A 21,570-nucleotide genomic window follows, 5' to 3' on the forward strand; every position below is an offset into this window, starting at 1 on the left:
AAGGGTCACTTTGTTACCATTTCTGATGTGGACTCTGCTGACCTTGGATTAGCACTCAGTGATCAAACTCTTGACTAGGCTGCTTCTAACAGCATTTGCTGAAGAAGAGGGGGTGCCCCATCATCAGGTGGGGATGTAAGTTCATACTTACCATATGTCCCCCATTATAAGAGGGCTCAATTCCATTGAGAGGAAAGTCCCAGATGCCTCCTTGTCCTTCACTAACACGCTGGCAGTGGAAAGGTGAAATAGTGCCTGTTTTGTTTAAGCTGGGCAAGAATACTATCTGGGCTTCTTACTCAAGTCCTTGTTGACAGGGGTAGGGGCCCTCAATTTTTTTCATATGGTATGTGGCAGGAACAGAGGGACTGTTATCTTTAAAAGTTGTCTGTCTTGTTTAGCTGCCCATTTCCTAAGTCTTTTGCTGAAAACAACCTTTTTTTTTTTTTATCTTGGGGTTTGATATCCATGTCCACAGATATTTTCATATTGCTGGTTTCTCCAAGAACCCATGCTGGATATGAGTGGAAAAGATGTTTTACAAATCATGTACTAAACTTAGCAGGAAAATAGGGAAAATGCATCCACTTCTCCTAATCGAGAAATCCCAAGGGCTCCTTCCTTTGATGCTAGTGAGAATGTAACCCCAGCCTTACCCCCAATCATACATATCAAAACCTCAGGTCTACTCTCCTTACCCTGTTCTCTCAAGCTTTTCAGAAGAAATTTAGGGACCTTGTTTGCTCTCCCAGAAAGTCCCATTATTCCATACTTTCTTTGTATATGTGCATGGCATCAGCAACCTTGGTACTGAAAGCATGTTTAGGACAGAGGGTCCATCCCAGCTCTTCACTGTCACCACAACATAAAAAGAACTGCTTATTTTGTGTAGGTTGGATGGGCAGGAAATCATATAAGTTCATTCTGACCTGCTGAATTGAAGTCAACAAATACCCACCAAGGTGACTGACACAAAAGCAAACACTCAAAAATAGTGTTTCTTCTTCTGATAAGCCTCTATGATCTTTTTATTGGGGGGGGGTAGTTCAGGCAGAGTCTCACTCTGGAACCCAGGATAGATGTTGTATAGCAGTTTCCTCCCAGATTGAAATATTCCAACTGAAGGGAAGCACCTTAAGCTACTTAAGTAAACAATTCTAACTAGCTTCAGGAAGTCCCTGAAACTGACCAGATTCATTAGGTCCCTCACTCCCAGAGTAAGCAATAAAGACTGAGAGTTACTCTCAGACAATCAACTGCCAAAAGGAATCTCAGACAAACCAAACTACAAAGAAGATTCTGAGACCCATCAACTGTCTACAAGAAGCAGAAACCAGCATAGCTGATTCAATTGGAGGGGAGACTCTTCAACCTGCTGAGCTGCCTGCAGAGTGCACAGTGTGTTCTAGGTTCACAGCTTTTTGCCATTCAAGCTGGGATGGGCTTTGGTGATGCAGCTGTCTTTGAGTTATTTCTGCTCCTGTAAGTAACCCTCACCCATACTTCTATAAGTAATTCCAATAAAACTCATTGGTTCACCAAGTAGGACTTTGGTGGCATCAGAACTCACTATGAAACTCTAGTTGGCTTTGAATACATGAGTGCTGGATTTACAAACATGAGTTACTATGCCTACTTTCTTTTAAGAGTTAGGAATATAGGGCAGGGGAGACAGCACAGTTGGTGAAGTGTTTGCCATGCCAGCATGAGACCCTGAGTTTGATTCTCAGAACCAGTGTAAAAAAGCCAGCTGTAGTGGCACACACTTGTAATCCCAGTGCTTGGGAAGCAGAGGTAGCCAGCCTAGGCTAATTGAGACCCTGTCTCGAAAAAAAAGATGCCTCTGAGTGGTTATTCAGGAACCAGTGGGCAGGACAGAACTGCCCATTTACACATGCATGTATGCATGTATATGTACTCACAAAATACACACATGCGCGCACACACACACACACACATACACACACACTCACACACACACTCATACACAATATACCAGTAGGCTTCCCTAATTAATGGAGGTTAAATAAGAACCATAATACTGATAATATTTATCTGTTATTGATTACCTACTGTGATCTGGCATTGCATTATGGATTTTATACACATACATACACAATTTTATTCATTTATTTTTAGTTTATGTGTATAGATGTTTTGCCTGCATATATGTGTAGTATAGGTGTGCCTGATGCCCACAGAGAAGAGGCTGTTAGAGCCCCTGGGAATATGGTTACAGAGGTTGTGAGCCATTATGTGTGTGCTGAGAATCGAACCTAGGTCTTCTGGGAGAGGAACCAGTCCTCTTAATCACCGAATCATCTCTTCAGCCCTGACTTTACAGATATTTATAATAATTTATATGAGGTAGGAATAATACTAATTTTTTGAATGTAGACAATGTAGGTTTTGAAGTCATACCATGCATATATTGCTAAACTGTAGTAAACAGGGACATGAAGCTCCAATGCTGTGTTCCATTTACTGTATGCTATAGTTTAGATCTAGAATAGCCCTCAAATGTTAAACTCTTGGTCCTCTACCTATGGAATTACTGGGAGATGGTAGAAATCTTTTCAAGGGAGGGCCTAGTTGCAGGAATTTAGGTTACTGAGGTGTGCCCATGTAGGAGATATTAGGACATTGTTCTATTATTTTCTCTCTCTTGTAACCCAGTTATGAGGTGAATGGTTTTGCCTTGTACTACTGCCATGATCTGGTACCTCATCACAGACCCTAAAGCAATAGGGCCAATCAACAATCAATCATGGAATGAAACCCCCAAAACTAGGAGCCAAAATAAAACCTTTTCTCTCTCTTTTTCCATATAAAAAAGAGCAATTTTATTTAGTTAAAATCATCAAATTCAAGTTATTATTTAAAGGATTTTTATACCTCTTACCCTTGAAAAATAATTAAGGATAACTAGGTGTCTAATATAGTACAAACTCTATTAAACATGAGTAGAAACCTGATCTTTCACTAGAGGAAAAATACAAACTGTTAATTTTTTTATTGTATTCTCAACCAACAACAAAATAATTTTTGAACTGGGGGGGCAAACCTTGTTGGAGGAGGGAATGGGGGGTGGGTTGGAGGGACAAAGGCTGGAGGGGTGGGAAGAGGGAAGAGAAGGGGATCTGCGGTTGGTATGTAAAATGAATTAAAAAAAATTCCTTAATAAAAAATGAGTTTGAAGCAGAAGAAAAACCAGTAAAATGAATACAAGTTATGTATCAATATACTTTTCTATTAAACAAACACTAATATTAGGAGCTAGAGAGTTTGCTCAGCAGTTACAAGCATTTGGCTGTTCTTCCAGAGGGCCAGGGTTCAATTCCCAGCACCGGCATCGTGGCTTACAACCATCTGTTCCAAGGGATCTGACACTCTCTTCTGGCCTTGGAGTGTACAGATATAAATGCAAGCAAAACACTCACACACATAAAATAATTAATTAAAAAACAAATATTAAAATAAGGAATATTTTGAGCTCTAAAACAAAGCTTTTTTTTAATAAGCTATCTCAGGTATTTGTTGTAAAATGGAAAGCTGACTAACATGCTATACTTCCTCACATATGTGCATTAAAGTATACCAATAATATCCATCACTTACTTCATTGAATACAGCATGTAGAGTATATCAGCTTGCTCTTGTAAGCTTGAGGTTTCCTTCAACTGTGAAACCAGTGATTGGAAGTCCACTTCCCCAGACTGGTCTCTAGGAACATGTACTTCTACACGAACAGAAGGAACCTTTGGAACAAGAAGTGATAAAAAGAAACAAAGTTAACAGTGCTTAACCGGATGATGCCCTAGAATGAGTTATCTTTGTACCTCTAAACCTTTTCCGTAAGAATTTCCTAAATGTTGGCCAGATGTGGTAGTACACACCTGTAAGCTTAGCATTTGGGAGGTTAAGGTAAATGGATCAGGAACTCAAGGCCATCCTCATCTACATAGTAAGTTTAAGGCCAGTCTGGCTTACTTGAGACTCTGCCTCACAATATTTTTTCCAAAATGTTGATGAAAAGCAAAGCTAAAACAACAAAACCAATAAGCCCTATGATAGAGCAAAGTAGTTCTCTACATTTACTTTAAGAGTAAACTTAAAAAGACATGCGTCTTCATTTGATGGTGTTTTGTTTAACACCATGTATCTATCGGCTTGTGTCAACTTGACACAGCTGGAGTTATCAGAGAGGAAGGAGCCTCAGTTGAGGAAACGCCTCCATGAGATCCAGCTGTAAGGCATTTTCTCATTAGTGACTGATGTGGGAGGGGCCAGCCCATTGTGGGTGGAGTCATTCTCTGGTCCTGGGTTCTATAAGAAAGCAGGCTGAGCAAGCCATGGGCACAAGCCAACAAACAGCATCCCTCATGGCCTCTGCATCAGCTCCTGCCTCCAGGTTCCTGTCCTGTTTGAGTTCCTGTCCTGACTTCCTTTAATATGAACAGCAATGTAGAAGTATAAGCTGAATAAACCCTTTTCTCCCAAGCTTGCTTTTTGGTCATGGTGTTTTGTTGCAGCAATAGAAACCCTAACTAAGACACACCAGAAACCATGCTGGCTAGTTTTATTACTTTCCTTAAATTAGTTGATTTTGAAATACCTGTCCTGGCCCCGAGGCCCAGCGTCAGGCCAGAAAACACCCAAGTGCCTGCCCATTTGGGCCCTGCAGCTACAATAAACAAATATGTGATGGAGAGATGGGAAGACAGAGTATGTGGTGGAGAGATGGAAGAGAAGCAGAGTGGTTTGTGTGCTGTGGAGAGAGGTGAACTGGAGACAGGATGGCGGTGAGGAACAGGCTGATATGAGGAGCCTGCACAACCATCTGATGCCATGGTGTCGCCCAGGCCTGGTTGCCATTGAGGGCCATGTTTGAGTCTGTGGGCCTACAGTAGCTGGGGTCTGTGTTGATATCCTGTGTACCCCTGAGGGCCATTCAGATGTCTGTGGTTTGGGCTGGTGCCTGGGGCCATGTTGCTGTGGGTGGGGTGTGTTTATGGGAGGTATCAAACTGATCTGATTGGCCTATGCTACCACCTGAGGCTATGTTGATATCTGGGCCACTGGGTCCATGGTCCTAGTGAAGCTGGGGTCTGTGTTGATGCCTATGGCCCGTGTTACCATCAAGGGCCATGTAGATGTCTGTGGCCTGGGCTGCCATGTTGATGGCTAAGGACTGGGGGCCATGTCTGGGTCTGTGGTCCTACCTTGGCAGGGTCTGTTTGATGTCTAAGGCCTGGGTTACCAGCAAAGGACATGTGGTCTGGGCTTCTACCTGAGGCCATGTTGATGTCCAAGCTCTGTGCTGAACTGGTTTGCCCCTCACTGGGGTGGTGTGGGAGAGCTGGCCCCAAATACATGGGCACAGGAAGGCTACAACTCAGGCCAAGATCCAGGACCTTGAGTTGGCCCACCCCAACATCTACCTCATCTATGAGCTGCTGGAGTGTGTAAAGGGACCAGTCCTGCAGAACCAAAGCCACAGGATCTCCACAACTCAGGGCATCTGCAGGATATCTGAGAGGAGTCTCGGTGAGGGTCCAGTGATGATGGTGTACCAGAAACCAGAGGCCTTGAACCAGCCAATGACTCATTGCATGAACATTTGCAAGTAAAGCTGTTTGGGCAAACGGGTGTACTGCATGACACACTATAGCTTCCAACGCCACTATGATGAACGAATATGTGATGGAGAGGCGGGAAAGACACAGGAGCAGAGTAGAGCATGCGCTGTAGAACTGGAGACGCCACAGCTGTGACTGGTATGAGAGAAGGCTGCAACTGATAGAGGAGCAGGTGCCCAGAGGGGTCGGCCAGATGTTTTGTTTTGTTTTCCTTTTTTCTTTTGTGGGGGAGGCTACAAGGGTGGAGGGCAGACATGGAAGGACTGGGAAATGAGTGGGATTGGGGTGCATGGTGTGAAATTCCCAAAGAATCAATAAAAGAGATGGCAGATTTTTTTTTTTAATACTTATAAACTGTATGGCCGTGGCAGGCTTCTTGCTAACTGTTCTTATAGCTTAAATTAACCCATTTATATAAATCTATACCCTGCCACATCGCTTGTGGCTTACCGGCGTCTTTACATGTTGCTTGTCCTGGTGGTGGCTGCAGAGATGGCAGATTTTTACAAGCAGCTGACAGAAATATGTACCCAGTTACCTGGTTATCTTGTGAAGACTGAGGTGAGTCAAGTAAATTGAGTGAAGGGCGAGAAGGCTGAAATAACTTTGTAGGAAGGTACATGTGAACATCTGCAAGAAGTTGACATTTATGGAAAAAGTTAAGTAGGAAACTAATAAAACACATGGTTGACCTCAATAATAAGGTAACGTATGGCTCAGTTCTTTACAGAACAAGAATGGAAGTTCCCTTCATTGAAATCAATAAAAAGAAATGTGGACATTAGATACTTTTTAAAATGTCCAATTAATCAATGAATATTTTTACATTTTTGAAAGGATTTTCTGTTGTACCGTCAACTAGGTATATGAGATATTAACATGATCACCATCACAATGATGCTATCACTGATATTTTCATATAAATGTATGAAAACACCTAAGAGAAAGAACTCAGTTACATCTTACTTTTTCTGGGCTTTCCTAGGTAAACATTTGATTTTCAGAGGTTGTGACTGGATGAGTCTATCTAAGGAATCAAAAAACATGTAGTGGCTGGTCAACTTTGAGATGTCCTAAGGTATTTCACTTACACAGTTGGAGATACTTACCATAACCTCTAAGGAGCCATTTTCACGATTTTACACAGAAGATGTTACAGAGCTCAAATAACTGGTCAGCTCAAATAACAGTGCTGGGAATTAAATTCTGGTTTCCTGATTTACAAATGGCAAATGTAACATAATGAACTTAGGTTCACGTCCTTGCAGGAACCCTTTCTATAGGGAGCATAACCAAAGAGTATACTAAGCTTCTCCCTAGTCTCAATGTTAAACAACACCCTAGTGCTCACATTTAGTACCTGGTTAGTACTGGTCAATGAAAATTTAGGTAGCAAGAGCATGCATCTCAATCATTCGCATCCTCTGTATAATGTAACATTCAGGTCATCTAGGGGTGGCTAAGGAGCCCTTCTCTCCCTCCACATGTAGCGGCCACAGAGATACTGAACAGTCTTAGGAACCATGGCTACTTTTGTAGCATACAGAAGATACCTTCCGATGAAAACATTACTAAAGGAAGGTACTGGTTATGGAGAAGACTGTGGTGATGCTGTGAAGAATGACTATTATATTTGAGATCTACATGGCTACAACAACCAGATACACAGTTACAGTGGGCATAAATGGAAAACCAGTTGTAGCTTAGAGTCTATCCCCATTTTTGTCTATCCTATTTTATAACAGAAATTCTAATGATGCTTTCTTTCTCTTTAAACAAAATTATCCTCAAAGAAGTAATTTTTACAAATGAGAAAAGCTCTTCCACATTTTACTTCTACATTAAAGTTGAATATGCTCTCTTGTTCTGGTCTTGCTGTTTTCTTGGTCAAACCAGACCACATGACAGTATCTCTCTCAAGACTATATATAGTTCACTGATCCCATAAGGATTTGAGTGTCTACTATATTGTTGGTGCTGCCCAAGAGGCCGGGAACAAAGCAGCGAACAAGCAAGTCCCTGCTTCTGGTATAACTGCCATCCTGCCCCCAGCTTGGGCTTCACGTCATCTGTGTCTGATGCTAGGGAGTAGTGGCATTACTCACTCTGTACATGCAGCTCCTTGGCCTTGGTCACCAAGGACATTAAGTCGCAAGTTGTTTGCACGGCAGCTCGGAACCGACTTAGCCCTCCCTTCTGTGAGGTAGGAGCTAGTTTAGGATGGGGAACAGTGTGTGCCAAAAGGTGGTCTAAATAGCGAGCAACTTCGTCACCACAGCGAGCTGCAAGGTTAGTTGGGGAAGGGGAAGAGACAAAAATGAACATGGTAGTTACTTCCAGATCTGCCCGAGCAGTCAGAATGACTGGCTCTTAGACCTAAAACACTATTTCAGAAGAAGGCTGTTCTTAGTTCCTGGGGGGAAAACCCTTGTGATTATTGTATAAGCTCATAAAGTAAGATTTAGAGGCTACAGCTGTTGACCAGGACCCACCCGCTCTTCAATTTTGCTGAGACATGGGTAAAGTTACTGAAAGCTGAAAGAAGCATGAGCTTGTTGTAGACTAAGTAGAGCAACTGTTTTGTCATTTCTCTGTGTGTGATGGCAGTGTTGGCAGAAGGGGGACTACAGTGGAGAAGGAGCAGGACAGGGCCCTCCCTTCAAGTCCTACTAGTAGAAAGAGACTTTTGTAGAGAAAGGTCAGGGAAGGGTAAAACTCTTCCAGCACATACTGAGTTAGCTGTCAAAGGGTCCATAAACACTAGTTCTACTCACTAAGAAAAAAGCATCTTTACATTGTCTTTTAGTCACCTCGTTTATTTATTTATTCACTCACCAAATATGTGTTATTACCATGGAGCAGCCAGTGTCCTAGGCACTGAGAATTGATGCAGAAAGTACATATGGTCTCTACTCTCTTGGGCTCACCTCTGCCATACATCTTACATGTACGTCCAGCCCCATGGCTTGTGGGTCACATGCAGCCGAGGATAACTATGAATAAGGCCTGATACAAAATCAAGAACTTCCTCAACGCATGACGGGGTTTTAAATTCTATTGCACAGTTCTTGAGCATGACCTGGGTAGATAATGACATCATATCACAAGGCCAGAGGGTGGACACACCTATGATCATCTCCGCATACAAATACTGGAAACATATGAACAGTCATAATGGTTACAGTTAGGGAAGTGCTGGGATCAGTACCAAAGCTGGCTAAGTCTGTCATACATCATCTGGTTCTGGACAACCTTCAGTGACCTCTTCTGAAGTCCCTCTGATCTAATGGGACTAATGGGACTAGCAGAGATTTCAAGAATAGGACTCAAATTCAGTGACATCCTAGTGACAGGTATTTTAACTTAGAATATAATCCAGAGATAGTTGAATAGAGGGGATATCAATTTCATTTAATTTTCAAAATGGTTCATACAAAAGAAATACTAGCAAATAAAGAGGGATATAAAATAAACAAAAAAAAAAACAGTATTTGGTGCTTCTAATGTGTTGGCTTATTCTGTGAGATTATGCTTGTTAGTATCTTAAGATAGATGATAAGTCAAATACCCAGACAACAAAGACAAGTCCACCAAGATTTAGATAGTTAGAAGAACCATTCTCTTACTGACCGTTCTCTTGTGAAGATTCAAACAAGGTAATTTTTGTCTTGCAAAGGTCAGTGTTTCCCAGTCATTTTAAATCCATGCTATCAGAATGCTTGCTCATGGCATCGTCTTTCTATCCTTAGCATTGATTAGATACATTATTTGTCTCATTTGTCACATCAAAGCAACAGGCATTCTGAACAGACTTTTTCAAACTACAGAGACCTCCTCAGAAATAACAATACATGTCTCTAATATTATATAAAATATGATTTCTTGAATTATGTGAAACTTTAAACATAACTCTAACCAAATTTCATATTTTATGCTTTTAATGCCAAAAACTAATACATAAATATATGTGTGTATTTATGTATGATGTTTTCAACTGCACTATTGATTAAACATTTTTGACTTACCATTGTTTCTTCCCATTTCAAATCACCAGCTACTTCAAGTGCTCCAGAAAGAAATCCTCCCTAATGTTAGTAAGGCATTAATTATCTAATGGCATACTCCACAGTCGGTCACCACAGAGACAGGAGACCAGAGACCAGACAGAAGTAGAGGAAAGAGAAGTGAAGCCAAACAAAAGTGGGACTCTAAATGGATTAAAGTCAAGTGAGTGAGGGTCGCACACTATGAGACTGCTGGGAGCATGAGTTGTCAATGATGAAGCTAAACCATCGTTTGTGTTCTGTCTGGCCAGCCAGTGCTGTTTAAGGTCTCCTTACCATTACTTGTTGAATCATAGCTATCCATCCAGTTGCCAGATTCCAGCTCATCATAGTCTTCATCATAATCTTCACTGTACAGCTTTCCCTCAGGCCCGGGGTCCATGAAGCTTAAGTGTGTGCAGCAAGATGTTGTCAAAAACTCTGACAATTTACCTGTCTGGATCCTTACAATTACAGGGTAGATAGAAAACAGAAAATCAGGGAATATCTTTTTAAAAGATACACAAATAAGTCCCAATTGTCACAAAAAGAATATTTAGCATGTTTTAACATGTTAAGGATAGGATTTTTAAAGAAAGACCACTAATTTGAGTTCACAATGCTCCAACAGATTGGTTCTACTCTCTTCCATTGCTGTATACTATGGTGAATGTCTGCTAAAAACACTGCACTAGCTATTAGAGAAGTAGATAGAGAATGAAGAAAAATCACACAAATCTATCATATTTAAAAAAATACCTTCAGGGCTGGAGAGACTGCTAAGTGGTTAAGTCTTGCAGGCTGCAAGACTATATCATAGAGATTCAGCTGTGTGTTAAAGCTGAACTTTGATCGGCCAAGGGTCTGTCAAAAGGCAAAGCCATTTATGATGAATATTTGGTGTTACCCAGCCTTTACTATTCCAGCTGTCTTGTCTTCTGCTGTGAAATCCTTGCATGCCCAGACCAATTGGTAAACAGTTCAGCTCCCCAGACCTGCTGAACTTACTAAGTTACTAACTGCCCTGCTGAGTTTAGGAGACAAACTGGCGGAGACGCCTGGCTTTGTTTCCTGTGCTAATGAAGCTCAGACCATCCCCTCGCCTTGAGGAGGCCTAGTGGTTCTCCAGAGCACTTTGAGAACAAAAGAGGTTTTTACATATCAAGGTGAGAGATAAAAGAACATTCCTGAGGAGGCAGGGAACCACGTGCCTAGGGAAAGGAAGGGCAGGCATTTTCTGTAGACAGAGAGAGAACAGCATGGAGAAGAGAGAAGAGCGGACAGAGGTTCTGTAGAGGGTAAGCAGATCTCGAGTAGAGTTTTCTGAGTGCCAGGAGTAGAGAGTGGCAGAGATAGAGAAAGAGGATGCAGAGGATGAAGATGAGGCTGACAGCATAAGAGTTAGTTGTTAGCAGGACCATGAGCTGGGAAACTGGACGGAACTGCAGTTATGGAGACAGGATTTCTTCCCAGAGAAATAAAGTAGATGGATATAGAGCTTGGTACGTCTAGAGTTGTTCCTGCCTTGAATACCTGGTGGAGCTATAGCTGAACTGATGTAATTTTGTCTTAGAGAAATACAGTTAACAGACATAAGAACATAGTGTACATAGATTCCCCCCCCCCATATCCCACGCCGGACAATACAAAGCCCCCCTGTACCCCGGGGAATTCAATAGATAAGAGCACTGGCTGCTCTTCCAGAGGACCTGGGCTCAATTCCCAGTAGCCACATGGCCGGCTCACAGCTGTGTGTAACTCTAATTCGAGGGGATCTGATCTCTTATGGCCTCTGTGGTAATCAGGCATGCACACAGTATACAGACATACATGCAGGCAAAACTCTCATATACATAGAATAAAAATAAAAAGAAATCTCAAAAAATTTTAAAAATACCTGCTTCCATCACTCACTGGATGTATGTTCTATGGTGACAATTAGGGTAGGCACCAACCTGAGCGCAGGGGAAGGCTAGTTCTAGAACCCTCTCCACCACTGCTATGAGACTTAGCTAAGGTCATCTTTGTGAGTTCTTGGGGAATTCCCTAGCTCCACATTTCTCCCTAATCCTTTAATGGTTCCCTCTGTCAAAATACCTCTTTCTCCATCCCTCCCCCAACTTGGCCATCTGGAACCCTCTGGAACCCTCACGTTCCCACCTCCCATCCCCTCCTCTGTATTCTCCCCTTCCAGTTTACCCAGGAGATCTTAACCCTTTTCCCTTCCTGGGGCAATCCATGCATGCCCCTCTTAGTGTCCTCCTCTTTACCTAGCTTCTCTGGGGTTATGGATTGTAGCCTGGTTATCCTTTGCTTTGCGTCTAATATTCACTTAAGAGTGAGTACATACTGTGTTTGTCATTCTGGGTCTGGGATTATAGGAGCAAGGAGGGTCAAGATCATAAAAGGAAAAACCACAAAGATGGCTGACTCAAGTTAACAGGAGCTCATGGACTCTGGACTGACAGCTGGGGAGCCTGCATGGGACTGCACTAGGTCCTCTAAATGTGGGGGACAGTTGCGTGGCTTGATGGGTTTGTGGGTCCCCTGGCAATGGGAACAGGATTTATCCTGGGTACAGGAACTGGCTTGGCTTTTTAGAGCCCATTCCCTATGGTGCGATGCCTTACTCAGCCTTGATGTAGGGTGGGTGGCGCTAGGTCCTGCCTCAACTTGGTATGCCAGCCTGTGTTGACTACCCAAGGGAGGCCTTACCCCATGAGGAAGGGGTGGAGGAGGGATGGAGAGGAGGTGGGGGGGAGTGGGAGGAGAGGAGGGAGGGGGAACAGGGGTTGGTATGTAAAATGAAAAAAAATTAAATGAAAAAAGAACCCCCCCACAAAAACAAAACAAACACAAAAAATTTTAAAAATACTATCAAAAGACCATTTGGACATTGACAATATTTGACAATTTTATACATTGTAATAATTTAAGTTGAATCATATAATACTCTACTTAATAAGCCAATTACAAAACTCCAAATGAAATTAGTATTATCAATTTTCTAAAGAAGTCAGTTTAAGCCAAGCAATGGTGGCGCACGCCTTTAATCCCAGCACTTGGGAGGCAGAGGCAGGCGGATCTCTGTGAGTTCGAGGCCAGCCTGGGCTACCAAGTGAGTTCCAGGAAAGGCGCAAAGCTACACAGAGAAACCCTGTCTTGAAAAACCAAAAAAAAAAAAAAAAAAAAAAGAAGTCAGTTTAAAGAGGCTACCAATGGCCAGACTTTGGATAATTTGAAAAATGAAGGAAATAATGACAGGGATGGGTCATGATATTTTGAATAAAATAAGAAGCCAAAGAATATATATTAATAATAAACCACAAAATAAGATAATTTTTATATATAAGAATTCCAATCATAGATGTATACCAAATCACAGAAACACTGTCAAAATGAGCCTTGCTTTATATGTGTGTATGCAGACAGACAAATTTCTAGGCTATTTTACAACTCAGTAGTAGTTCCTCCATGCAAGAATCAACGGAAGTGGACGCTCAGGTGCCTCCTGAGATGATTGACTGCAGTGAATTCTCATAACCGTGTGTGCCGTTTCAGCATCTATCTCAATCTAAACTTAACTTTCTCAGATGATCAGCAGGGCTCAAGCATTCCTGACAGTTTCCTGTGCCTCATCTCCCCTGGCTCAGCGTACAGGTCACTTACCTTGCCCCACCAAAATAGCCGTCCTGCATTTTTCGGAGTGCTGCCAGGATACTTGAGTTCAAGCTGGTTCCATCTTCATCTTAAAAGGAGATGATTAAAAGATTGTAAAACAACATTTGTTGTTTTAACTTAGAACTAGAGGGAAATCTTTCAATTATTTCCAACCAACACTGTACTGGTAGCACCACAAATGAGACGCCCCATATTGACCACCCTGTGCTTCAACGATTAATGTGGATCAACATCACGTAGAATGGGCAAATGGTAAAGACGAAGTCCTTCAAAGGCAGTATCTTGCTTATCAGCCCTGTTAACAACATCAACTATTTATTAAAGGTTTATGACCCATACTACTGACAAGCAGCCTGCCTGTATCCTAGGCTTGAAAGCTACCTTACAGTGAAAACAAACTAGGTTCCTTCCTGTTTATGACTAAACCTTTATGACCACTTACAACCTTAACTACACACGGTTCTGTCCTGCCTGTTCCAGGAAACGGCAACTGTGTCTTTGTTTCTAATAGTTGGTTTTGTTTGTTTGATTTGGGTTTTTTGAGACAGATTTTCTCTGTGTAGTCCTGGCTGTCATGGAACCTTGAACTCAGGCATCTGCCTGCTTTTGCCTCCTGAGTGCTGGGATTAAAGGCAAATTTCACCACTGTCAAACTTCAAAATGTTTTTGTTTACTTTTGTTTCAAAAGTTTGTTATGAGTATCTTGTTATGACCACTTTGAAACCCCCTAGCCCTGAACTATAAAAACTCTTACCTTCCTCACATCCCAGGCTGACCTCTTGAGCTCCACCTTAGGGGGAGGCAGCCCATGTACATGAGTAAAAAAGCTTGCTTTAATTAATTGCTTGCTTTAATTAATTTGCCCATGATGATTTGGGTTGGTGGCTTTTCTCCTTGAATCATTTGTGAGGGACCAGCTCCCACTTTTCCCCAGAGTACTCTTGAAGAGTGAGGGGTAAGAGATTTAGATAGAAGTGTAGAGGGGAGAGAGAAAGACAGAAACACTGGGCAGCCTTGGGAGGGCCTGCATCCTTATCCACCGGCCCCTCCTGTCTCTTCTAAAGGGTATTTAGAGGGTGGAGCAAAAGACCTTCTCCTAGCACAGCCAAGTGCAGACCCTTCCAAACACCTGGTAACCATGCACATGGTCAATCTATCCCCTGATGCAGCCCCGCTGGGTAAATAAAGCAAGCTCAGATCTCACTAGGAAACCTCGGTGGGCTCCCACAATCATTGGGATTAACATTATGATAAGCATCTTATAGATGACCAAAAAGCAGATTGGGGAAGAAAGGGTGTATTTGGGTTACACTTCTACATTGCTGTTCATCACTGAAGGAAGTCAGGACAGGAACTCAGACAAGGCAGGATCCTGGAGACAGGCGCTGATGTAGAGGCTATGGAGGGTGCTGCTTACTGTCTTGCTTCCCATGGCTTGCTCAGTCCACCTTCTTATAGAACCAAGGACCAGCAGCCTAAGGATGGCACCACCCACCATGGGCTGGGCCCTCCCCCATTGATTACTAAATGAGAAAATGTCTTACAGCTGGATCTCATGGAGGCATTTCCTCAGCTGAGGCTCCTTCCTTTCTGATGACTCTAACTTGTGTCAAGTTGACACACAAAACCACCCAGTACAGATGGTATCATGCATAATGTGCCTTGATATGTGTGTGTGTGTGTGTGTGTGTGTGTGTGTGTGTGTGTACATAAACTCTTCTAAAAGGGTAATAATTATCTGGTTTTTATATGAAACTGATGATAGTCTTGTGATTTGCCTTTTCTAATTTGTCCTTTCTAATAGTACTCAAGAGGTTGAGGCAGGAGGGCCATGAGTTCAAGGCCAGGTTGGTTTGTAGAATGAGTTCCACAATAGCCTGGGCTATATAGTGAGGCTTTGCTTCAAAAACACAAAACAAAATAACAAAAACCAATAAAAGGCAGACATAGTGGTGCACATCTGTAATCTCAGTACTTAGGAGGCAGCAGCAGGCCAATCAGGAGTCCAGAGTCAGCCTGAGCTATTTATCAGGTTTGAAGATAGATTAGACCACATAAGAGCCAGTCTCAGAAATCAAACAGGGTCAGTGAGATGGCTCCATGGGTAAAAACACTTGCTGCCAAGCCTGACGACCTGAGTTTGGTCCCTGGGACACACATAATAGAGGGAGAAGAGCAACTTATGCAAATTGTCCTCAAACCTCCACACAAGAGCCATTACATGCACACACACGTGCACATACACTAAATAAATACATAAATCAAGCAAAACAAGAATAAATACAGGAAATAGAACAGCTAGGCACAGTGGCTAATGCCTGCATTTCAGCATTTGGGAGGCTGAAGCAGGAAAACTGCTGAGTTCAAACCAGCTTGGTGAGATTCCAGTCAGCCTGGGCCATAGAGTAAAACTCTGTCTCAAAAGAATTAAAGAGCAAAAAGAAAAGAAAGGCAAATCAAATAGAACCAAACAAAATGCCTTTTGCATCATATCTTTCTATTTTCAATATAAGCAGTACAGGGCATTACCTCCTCACCTCACACGTGCAGTAATTTCCTTGATGTCAGTCTACATGATGACAGTCCTGCCAACTAAAATCCCCTCAATACAACTCGTTTCATGTCACTCCTTACTGAAAAACGTTTGGAAGCTTCAACTTCTTATATACCTTGTTTTGAATGTCTCTGCTTATTTTCAAAGAAGTTTCCCAATCTGATCACACCCTACTTTGCCAGCTTTGTTTATCACAGTATCTAAGCTGTTCAGGTTGTTTATCACAGTAGGTAAGATGTGCAGGTTGGTCTCTTCAGCAGCCTCACACACAGGCTCATTCCTCTGCCCAGGCCTTGTTCATGGCATTCCCCACCTCAGTTAAGATCTCATTCTTCTTTCCTCCTCCTATGTGAATATTAACAATTCCATGGGCAGGAGAGATGACTCAGTGGTTAAGGGCACTTGTTCCTCTTGTGGAGGACCCAGGTTCTGTTCCCAGCACCCACATCAGGTGCTTCACAAAACCTGTGCCTCCAGCTCAGGGAGTCTGATAACCTTTTTTGACCTCTGTGGACACATGCTCATGTGTGTGCACTCATATGTATTTTAAAAAAAATCTTGTTAAAAACAAAACCCAAAAAAGCAAATCCAAAAGCCTAAGACCCACATCAGCTGAAATTTTTCCTTTGGCACCTTGATAACTTTCAGTGCTTTAGTAATCTGTAATGTACTGCCTAGAATTTGTCTTCTAGTATTATTATCTATTAACTTTGCCTTCTAAGTTAAACTGTACACTATCTCAAGACAATTGTGAGAATACATTAGTTATTAAATGGGCACTTGCTAATTGTCCCAACTAAAGAAAACAGACAAAAAGAACAAAGAGTACCCTACTTTCTCAGCTCCTGTTCTTTTGCAGCCCTTTTCAGATGTGACCAAAATTCCTAGCAGTCTGTCTGGATTCTAAATTACTCAGGATAAAGGGTTCTTTTTCATGAAAAAGAATTCTATGCACTTTGGCAGTACACACAGACCTTTTGGAACCAAAAGCAGAGACAGAAAGAAAGCAGTAGGAACTCAGAACAATAAAGCCTTTCCTTGTGAGGAAGCATCTCTCCCCGCCCCCAGCACAAACCAAAAACCTTTGCACTCTCTCCTCCTAGATCTTACTTCTTCAGTAAGACAGGCTTTGGGAGGGCAGGCTTGGGAACTTCCCTATAAATCTTGATGCTCCACTGGAATAAAACAGATGCAGGATGTACTAGTACTCTCTCTAAGAAGAATTGTAGAATGCATTTTTTGGAAAACTGGCTCAGAATTGAATTATCAAAAGCTACTCTCTTCTCCATTTTTACATTATGGCTCTCAAACCATGTGAACTATTCGCATCCATTTGTTTCATATTTATCATCTGTCTTTACCTGCTAAAACATAAGCTTGAATAGAACAGAAACCTTACCTGCCTATCACCCTGTGCATCCAGAGCTTAGGAAACTATCTGGCACAGAAGATGAGCTGGTGCATACCGCTCTGCAGTGGGATGCTGAAGGGACTACACATACAACTTACTTCACTCATTCCCTTACCGAGCATGGTGTGTGAGATGGGGAAAGTGATGGTGGGCTGGCCTGTCATCCTCCAACGGCTACAGAGGTAGGAGAGATCTGTTCTAAGCATTTCTACTATCATCTTGTTGTCCAGAGCCAGGTAGAACTGTTGCTGGTCTATAAACTAAGAAAAGGAAAATCAATCATTCAGAAAAATTTGCTCTCACAAATATCAAATAATATTTTTCAATGTTCACTTATTCATAAAGCATACATGTCACAGAGGAAACAGTAGTCTCAAATTTAATGCCTAATAATTCCCAAAGTACATAGTTTCTGATTTTCTTCTTTTTTTCTTTTGATTTCTTGAGACAGAGTTTCTCTGTGTAGCTTTGGCTGTCCTGGAACTCAGCCTAGTCTAAAGAATCCGAACTCAGAAATCCACCTGCCTCTGCCTCCTGAGTGCTGGGATTAAAGGGGTGCACTACCACTATCCTGCTAGTTTCTGATATGTTTAAAGTGTGTGACTGCCTACAATCTTTTCAAGTATATAATTTCTTTTTTAAAAATTTATTTATTTATTATGTATACAGTGTTCTGCCTGCATGTCAGATCTCATTACAGACAGTTGTGAGCCACCATGTGGTTGCTGGGAATTGAACTCAGGTCCTCTGGAAGAGCAGCCAGTGCTCTTAACCACTGAGCCATCTCTCCAGCCCACAAGTATATAATTTCATTTAATCCTACAACCACCTAGTATAGGCAGCTGCTTCTCTCCTTCCTCCCATTCCTCCTAATTTCTCATTATGTAGTTGAGGCTAGCTCTGAACTCATAATGCCCCTGCTCTAATTCCTGTGTTCTGGGATTACAGGCATGCACCACTATCCTCAACTTGGCGTTTTTCTTTTAATATGAAGAATAAGACTCAGAGACAGTATGTAGACTAGCACACAAATCTGATTAGCAAGTGGAAATGTCAGAAATAGAGTCTAGGATAAGGTCATCTTTTGTCTACGTCTCTCTTAGATGCCCTGTTTGAGATATAACAGAGGAGTAAAATTTTCCTTCCAGAACATATTTACTGTGCTACTAGGGATCCAACCTTGGCCCTTGTGCTTGTTTAGCAAGTACTTTACCATTAAGCTCCATCTTCAGCCCTTGGCTGGGACAGAATATTCCTATGTAGCTCAGACTGACCTCGCTAACCACGCTGCCTAGGTTGGCTCTGAATGTACTGCCTCATCCTCCTAGGATCTGGGATTATAAGCATGTGACACCATGCTTGGTTTCCTTCTACTACCATACTCATATGCAATTGATCGTAGATCTATTATTATGTAGCTAACAAACGCAAGTGTGGTGACATACTGTGTACCCTAATAAAATCTGCCTGAAGATCAGAGGACAGAGCCAGCCACTAGATTAGACCTAGAGGCCAGACAGTGGTGGCACACACCTTTAATCCCAGTACTTGGGAGTCACATGCCTTTAATCCCAGCACTAAGAAGGAAGTAATATGGCTGGGCAGAGAAAAGTATACGTGTGAGGAGACAGGAACTAAGCCTTTTCAGCTGAGAAGACTATTTCAGCTGAAGCCCTTTCGGCTGGAGCTTTCAGGCTGAGGAGTTGGTGAGGTGAGAGGTGGTGACTGTGGCTTGCTTTGCTTCTTTGATCTTTCAGCTTTCACCCCAGTATCAGGCTCTGGGTTTTTTTAAAAGACCGTTTAGCAATTCATGTTACACATCCAGCCACTAATCTGTATAATTATGGCCTAATAGTTCTGATATTTTTAAGAGGACATTGAAGATTTCTATGTAAATGAAAGGGCTCCTTCACAATAGGGAACATGTAATTTAGCAGTTAAATAAAGTAGATTGTGTTTCACTCATAAAGGACAAAAACAGTCTTAGTTTAACTTCTGAAAATAAGGAAAATGCTGTAAGTCCCTAAACACTTGGAAAATCCCAGTCACAGTTCAATGTCCCGGACTACTCTTGGTAGTAACAGTCACTTGGCAAAGCTGTATGCAGCAAGTTCAATTCAACAGTTATTGAGCCATTTAATATATGCAAGGTCCTGTGAGACTGCGACTTGTGAGACCAAAATGAGCCATCTTAAAAATAAGACCAAAATGCTTTCACCCTAAAACTAAAGCCTGAGATTTCTCCTTTTAGGTATAGGCCATGAGTTACTATAACTAGTCAGTTCAGATTCCAGAAACCAGGAAGTGTAAAAGTACAGAGTCACAAGATAGTCACGAGGTAATGACTGCCGGACTATGGAATGTCCTCTCCCTGGTTTCCAGAGTAACTGACCACAGAAATGCCCCCACCTGAGGGCAGCCAATGAGAAATGGTGGAGGGTAACCACTCCCTTAGAAGTAAGATTAAGCCAAGATTTCTAGAAAGCCTCTAGAAGTGAGCCAATCAGAATTGTACCCGTACTACCACCCCTAAATGATGTAACCTTGTGGCTTTTGCCTTTAAAAGCTGAGCTTGCAGACAGGCGGGCACTTCCTCCAGCCTCCACTGCGTTGGATGTATTGGACGAAGTCCCTGCCTAGGCTTGTATTGTATATCCAGAATTAAACCTTGCTTTTGCATTCTGGCATGCTCGTCTTTGGTGGTCTCTCTGGGGGTTACGATCTGGGCACAACACAACTAATCCAATTCCAGCCAATGCTTTATTTCTGCCGTCCCTCTCCCTCTTACTTCCATTCATCTCAACGCATGTTGCAGCCTATCCCACTCACCTGTGGAGTGAAAGTAAAGATTGTTTTGCGAATGTCATAGAGTTTTGACGTTCCAAGCACACCCATGAGCCTGTAGGGTCGTCCACTGAGTTTCATTCTACTGTTGCATCCTGACACAGAATTGAGAAGTGGTCAGGCTATTCTTAGAGTACAAATGAAAGCAATATTTGTTTACACAGATACACACAATGTACATATATACATAGACACACATCTGTCTGATTTCCTTCAGTTTAAAGTGTCTTCCTTTTATGGTTTAGCTTTCTAAAATTAGAATCTATTTTGTAATCCATATCTATGTTAAATATATTATTATTATAAATATAGAACTATATTAAATACAGTTTTAGATACAATAAGGAAATGTTCATTCACTGACAATGCGTTTTTCCTATCACCAAATGAGAAAAATACTTTACATATTGTTCTAAAAAGTTTTTCCTCCCCAATACATTGAATACCCTTTCTTGTCAGTAGCAACAGAACCCTACTACATGTTTTTGGCTACACCACACTTTCTTGAGTACTTGATTTGCTATCTTTACCAAATACGCTGCCTTTTCCTGCACGTGTGTGTGAGTACACATGCACGTTTCCAGTGGAATGTCACTCATCTCCTTTTGAGTTCCAGTCTCTCGTTAACCTAGTCCACCAATTGGGCTAGACTTGGGGGCCAGTGAGCCCAGGATCCTCATGTCTCTGAGCATGCATTCCATTACTGACATTCTTATGTTTATGCAGGGGATCAAACTCAGGTCCTCACGATTGTAAGACAAGTGTTTCATCAATTGAGCCACCCCCCAACTCCCCCCATCCCCCCCTCCAACCCTTAAACATGCTACATTTTCAGAGTTCCTTCAACTTGTAAGGGAGCAGACCAGAGAATGCTCAATTCCAAGTTCCACTGAATAAAGCACATATTTGCTCTGGGATAAATATCAAGACTAGGTTTATTAATGAATTTGTATTAGTCAAGTCTTAATTATTATTGCATATGGTGTGTGTGTGTGTGTGTGTGTGTGTGTGTGTGTGTGTGTGTGCACATGCTCATGACATGACACACATGGTCAGAGGGCAACCTTTGTAGCTGGTTGTTTTCACTTTGGGCTTCTGGGATCAAACTCAAGTCATCAGGCTTTTGTGGCAAGCGCTTTTTCCTGCTTAGCCATCATGCTGGCCTTTGCTAATATCTTTTTTATCACACTAAAATATGTGTACAATAAAATTTATCATTTTAGTAATTTTAAGAGTACAGTTTAGTGACTTTAAATACATCGCTGTGTAAATGCCACCACTATTCACCTCCCAGAGCTACTTCATCCTTTCAAACTGAACCTCTACATCCATTAAACTTACTAGTTTCCTCCTCCTCCCAGGCTCTGACAATACATTTCTACTTTGTGTCTATGAATT

General features: G+C 42.0%; 1 protein-coding gene across 8 annotated transcripts in view; it reads right to left on the reverse strand.

Annotated features, from left to right (window-relative positions):
* Positions 1-21,570, reverse strand: part of Phka1 (phosphorylase kinase regulatory subunit alpha 1) — a 132,892-nt gene that overhangs the window by 37,099 nt on the left and 74,223 nt on the right. For 5 of the 8 annotated variants that reach the window (XM_028892029.2, XM_028892027.2, XM_037199276.1 and 2 more), the window contains exons 15-21: positions 20,158-20,267; positions 17,444-17,588; positions 13,352-13,430; positions 9,980-10,146; positions 7,745-7,921; positions 6,178-6,269; positions 3,619-3,758 (exon numbers count right to left, since the gene is read on the reverse strand). In XM_028892029.2, the coding sequence (XP_028747862.1) occupies positions 3,619-3,758; positions 6,178-6,269; positions 7,745-7,921; positions 9,980-10,146; positions 13,352-13,430; positions 17,444-17,588; positions 20,158-20,267 (910 nt within the window). The remainder of the gene's footprint in view (positions 1-3,618; positions 3,759-6,177; positions 6,270-7,744; positions 7,922-9,979; positions 10,147-13,351; positions 13,431-17,443; positions 17,589-20,157; positions 20,268-21,570) is intronic. The other 3 variants (XM_028892032.2, XM_028892031.2, XM_028892030.2) reach the window with 1 other exon arrangement.

Source organism: Peromyscus leucopus, chromosome X, assembly GCF_004664715.2.
Source record: "Peromyscus leucopus breed LL Stock chromosome X, UCI_PerLeu_2.1, whole genome shotgun sequence".
NCBI lineage: Eukaryota > Metazoa > Chordata > Mammalia > Rodentia > Cricetidae > Peromyscus > Peromyscus leucopus.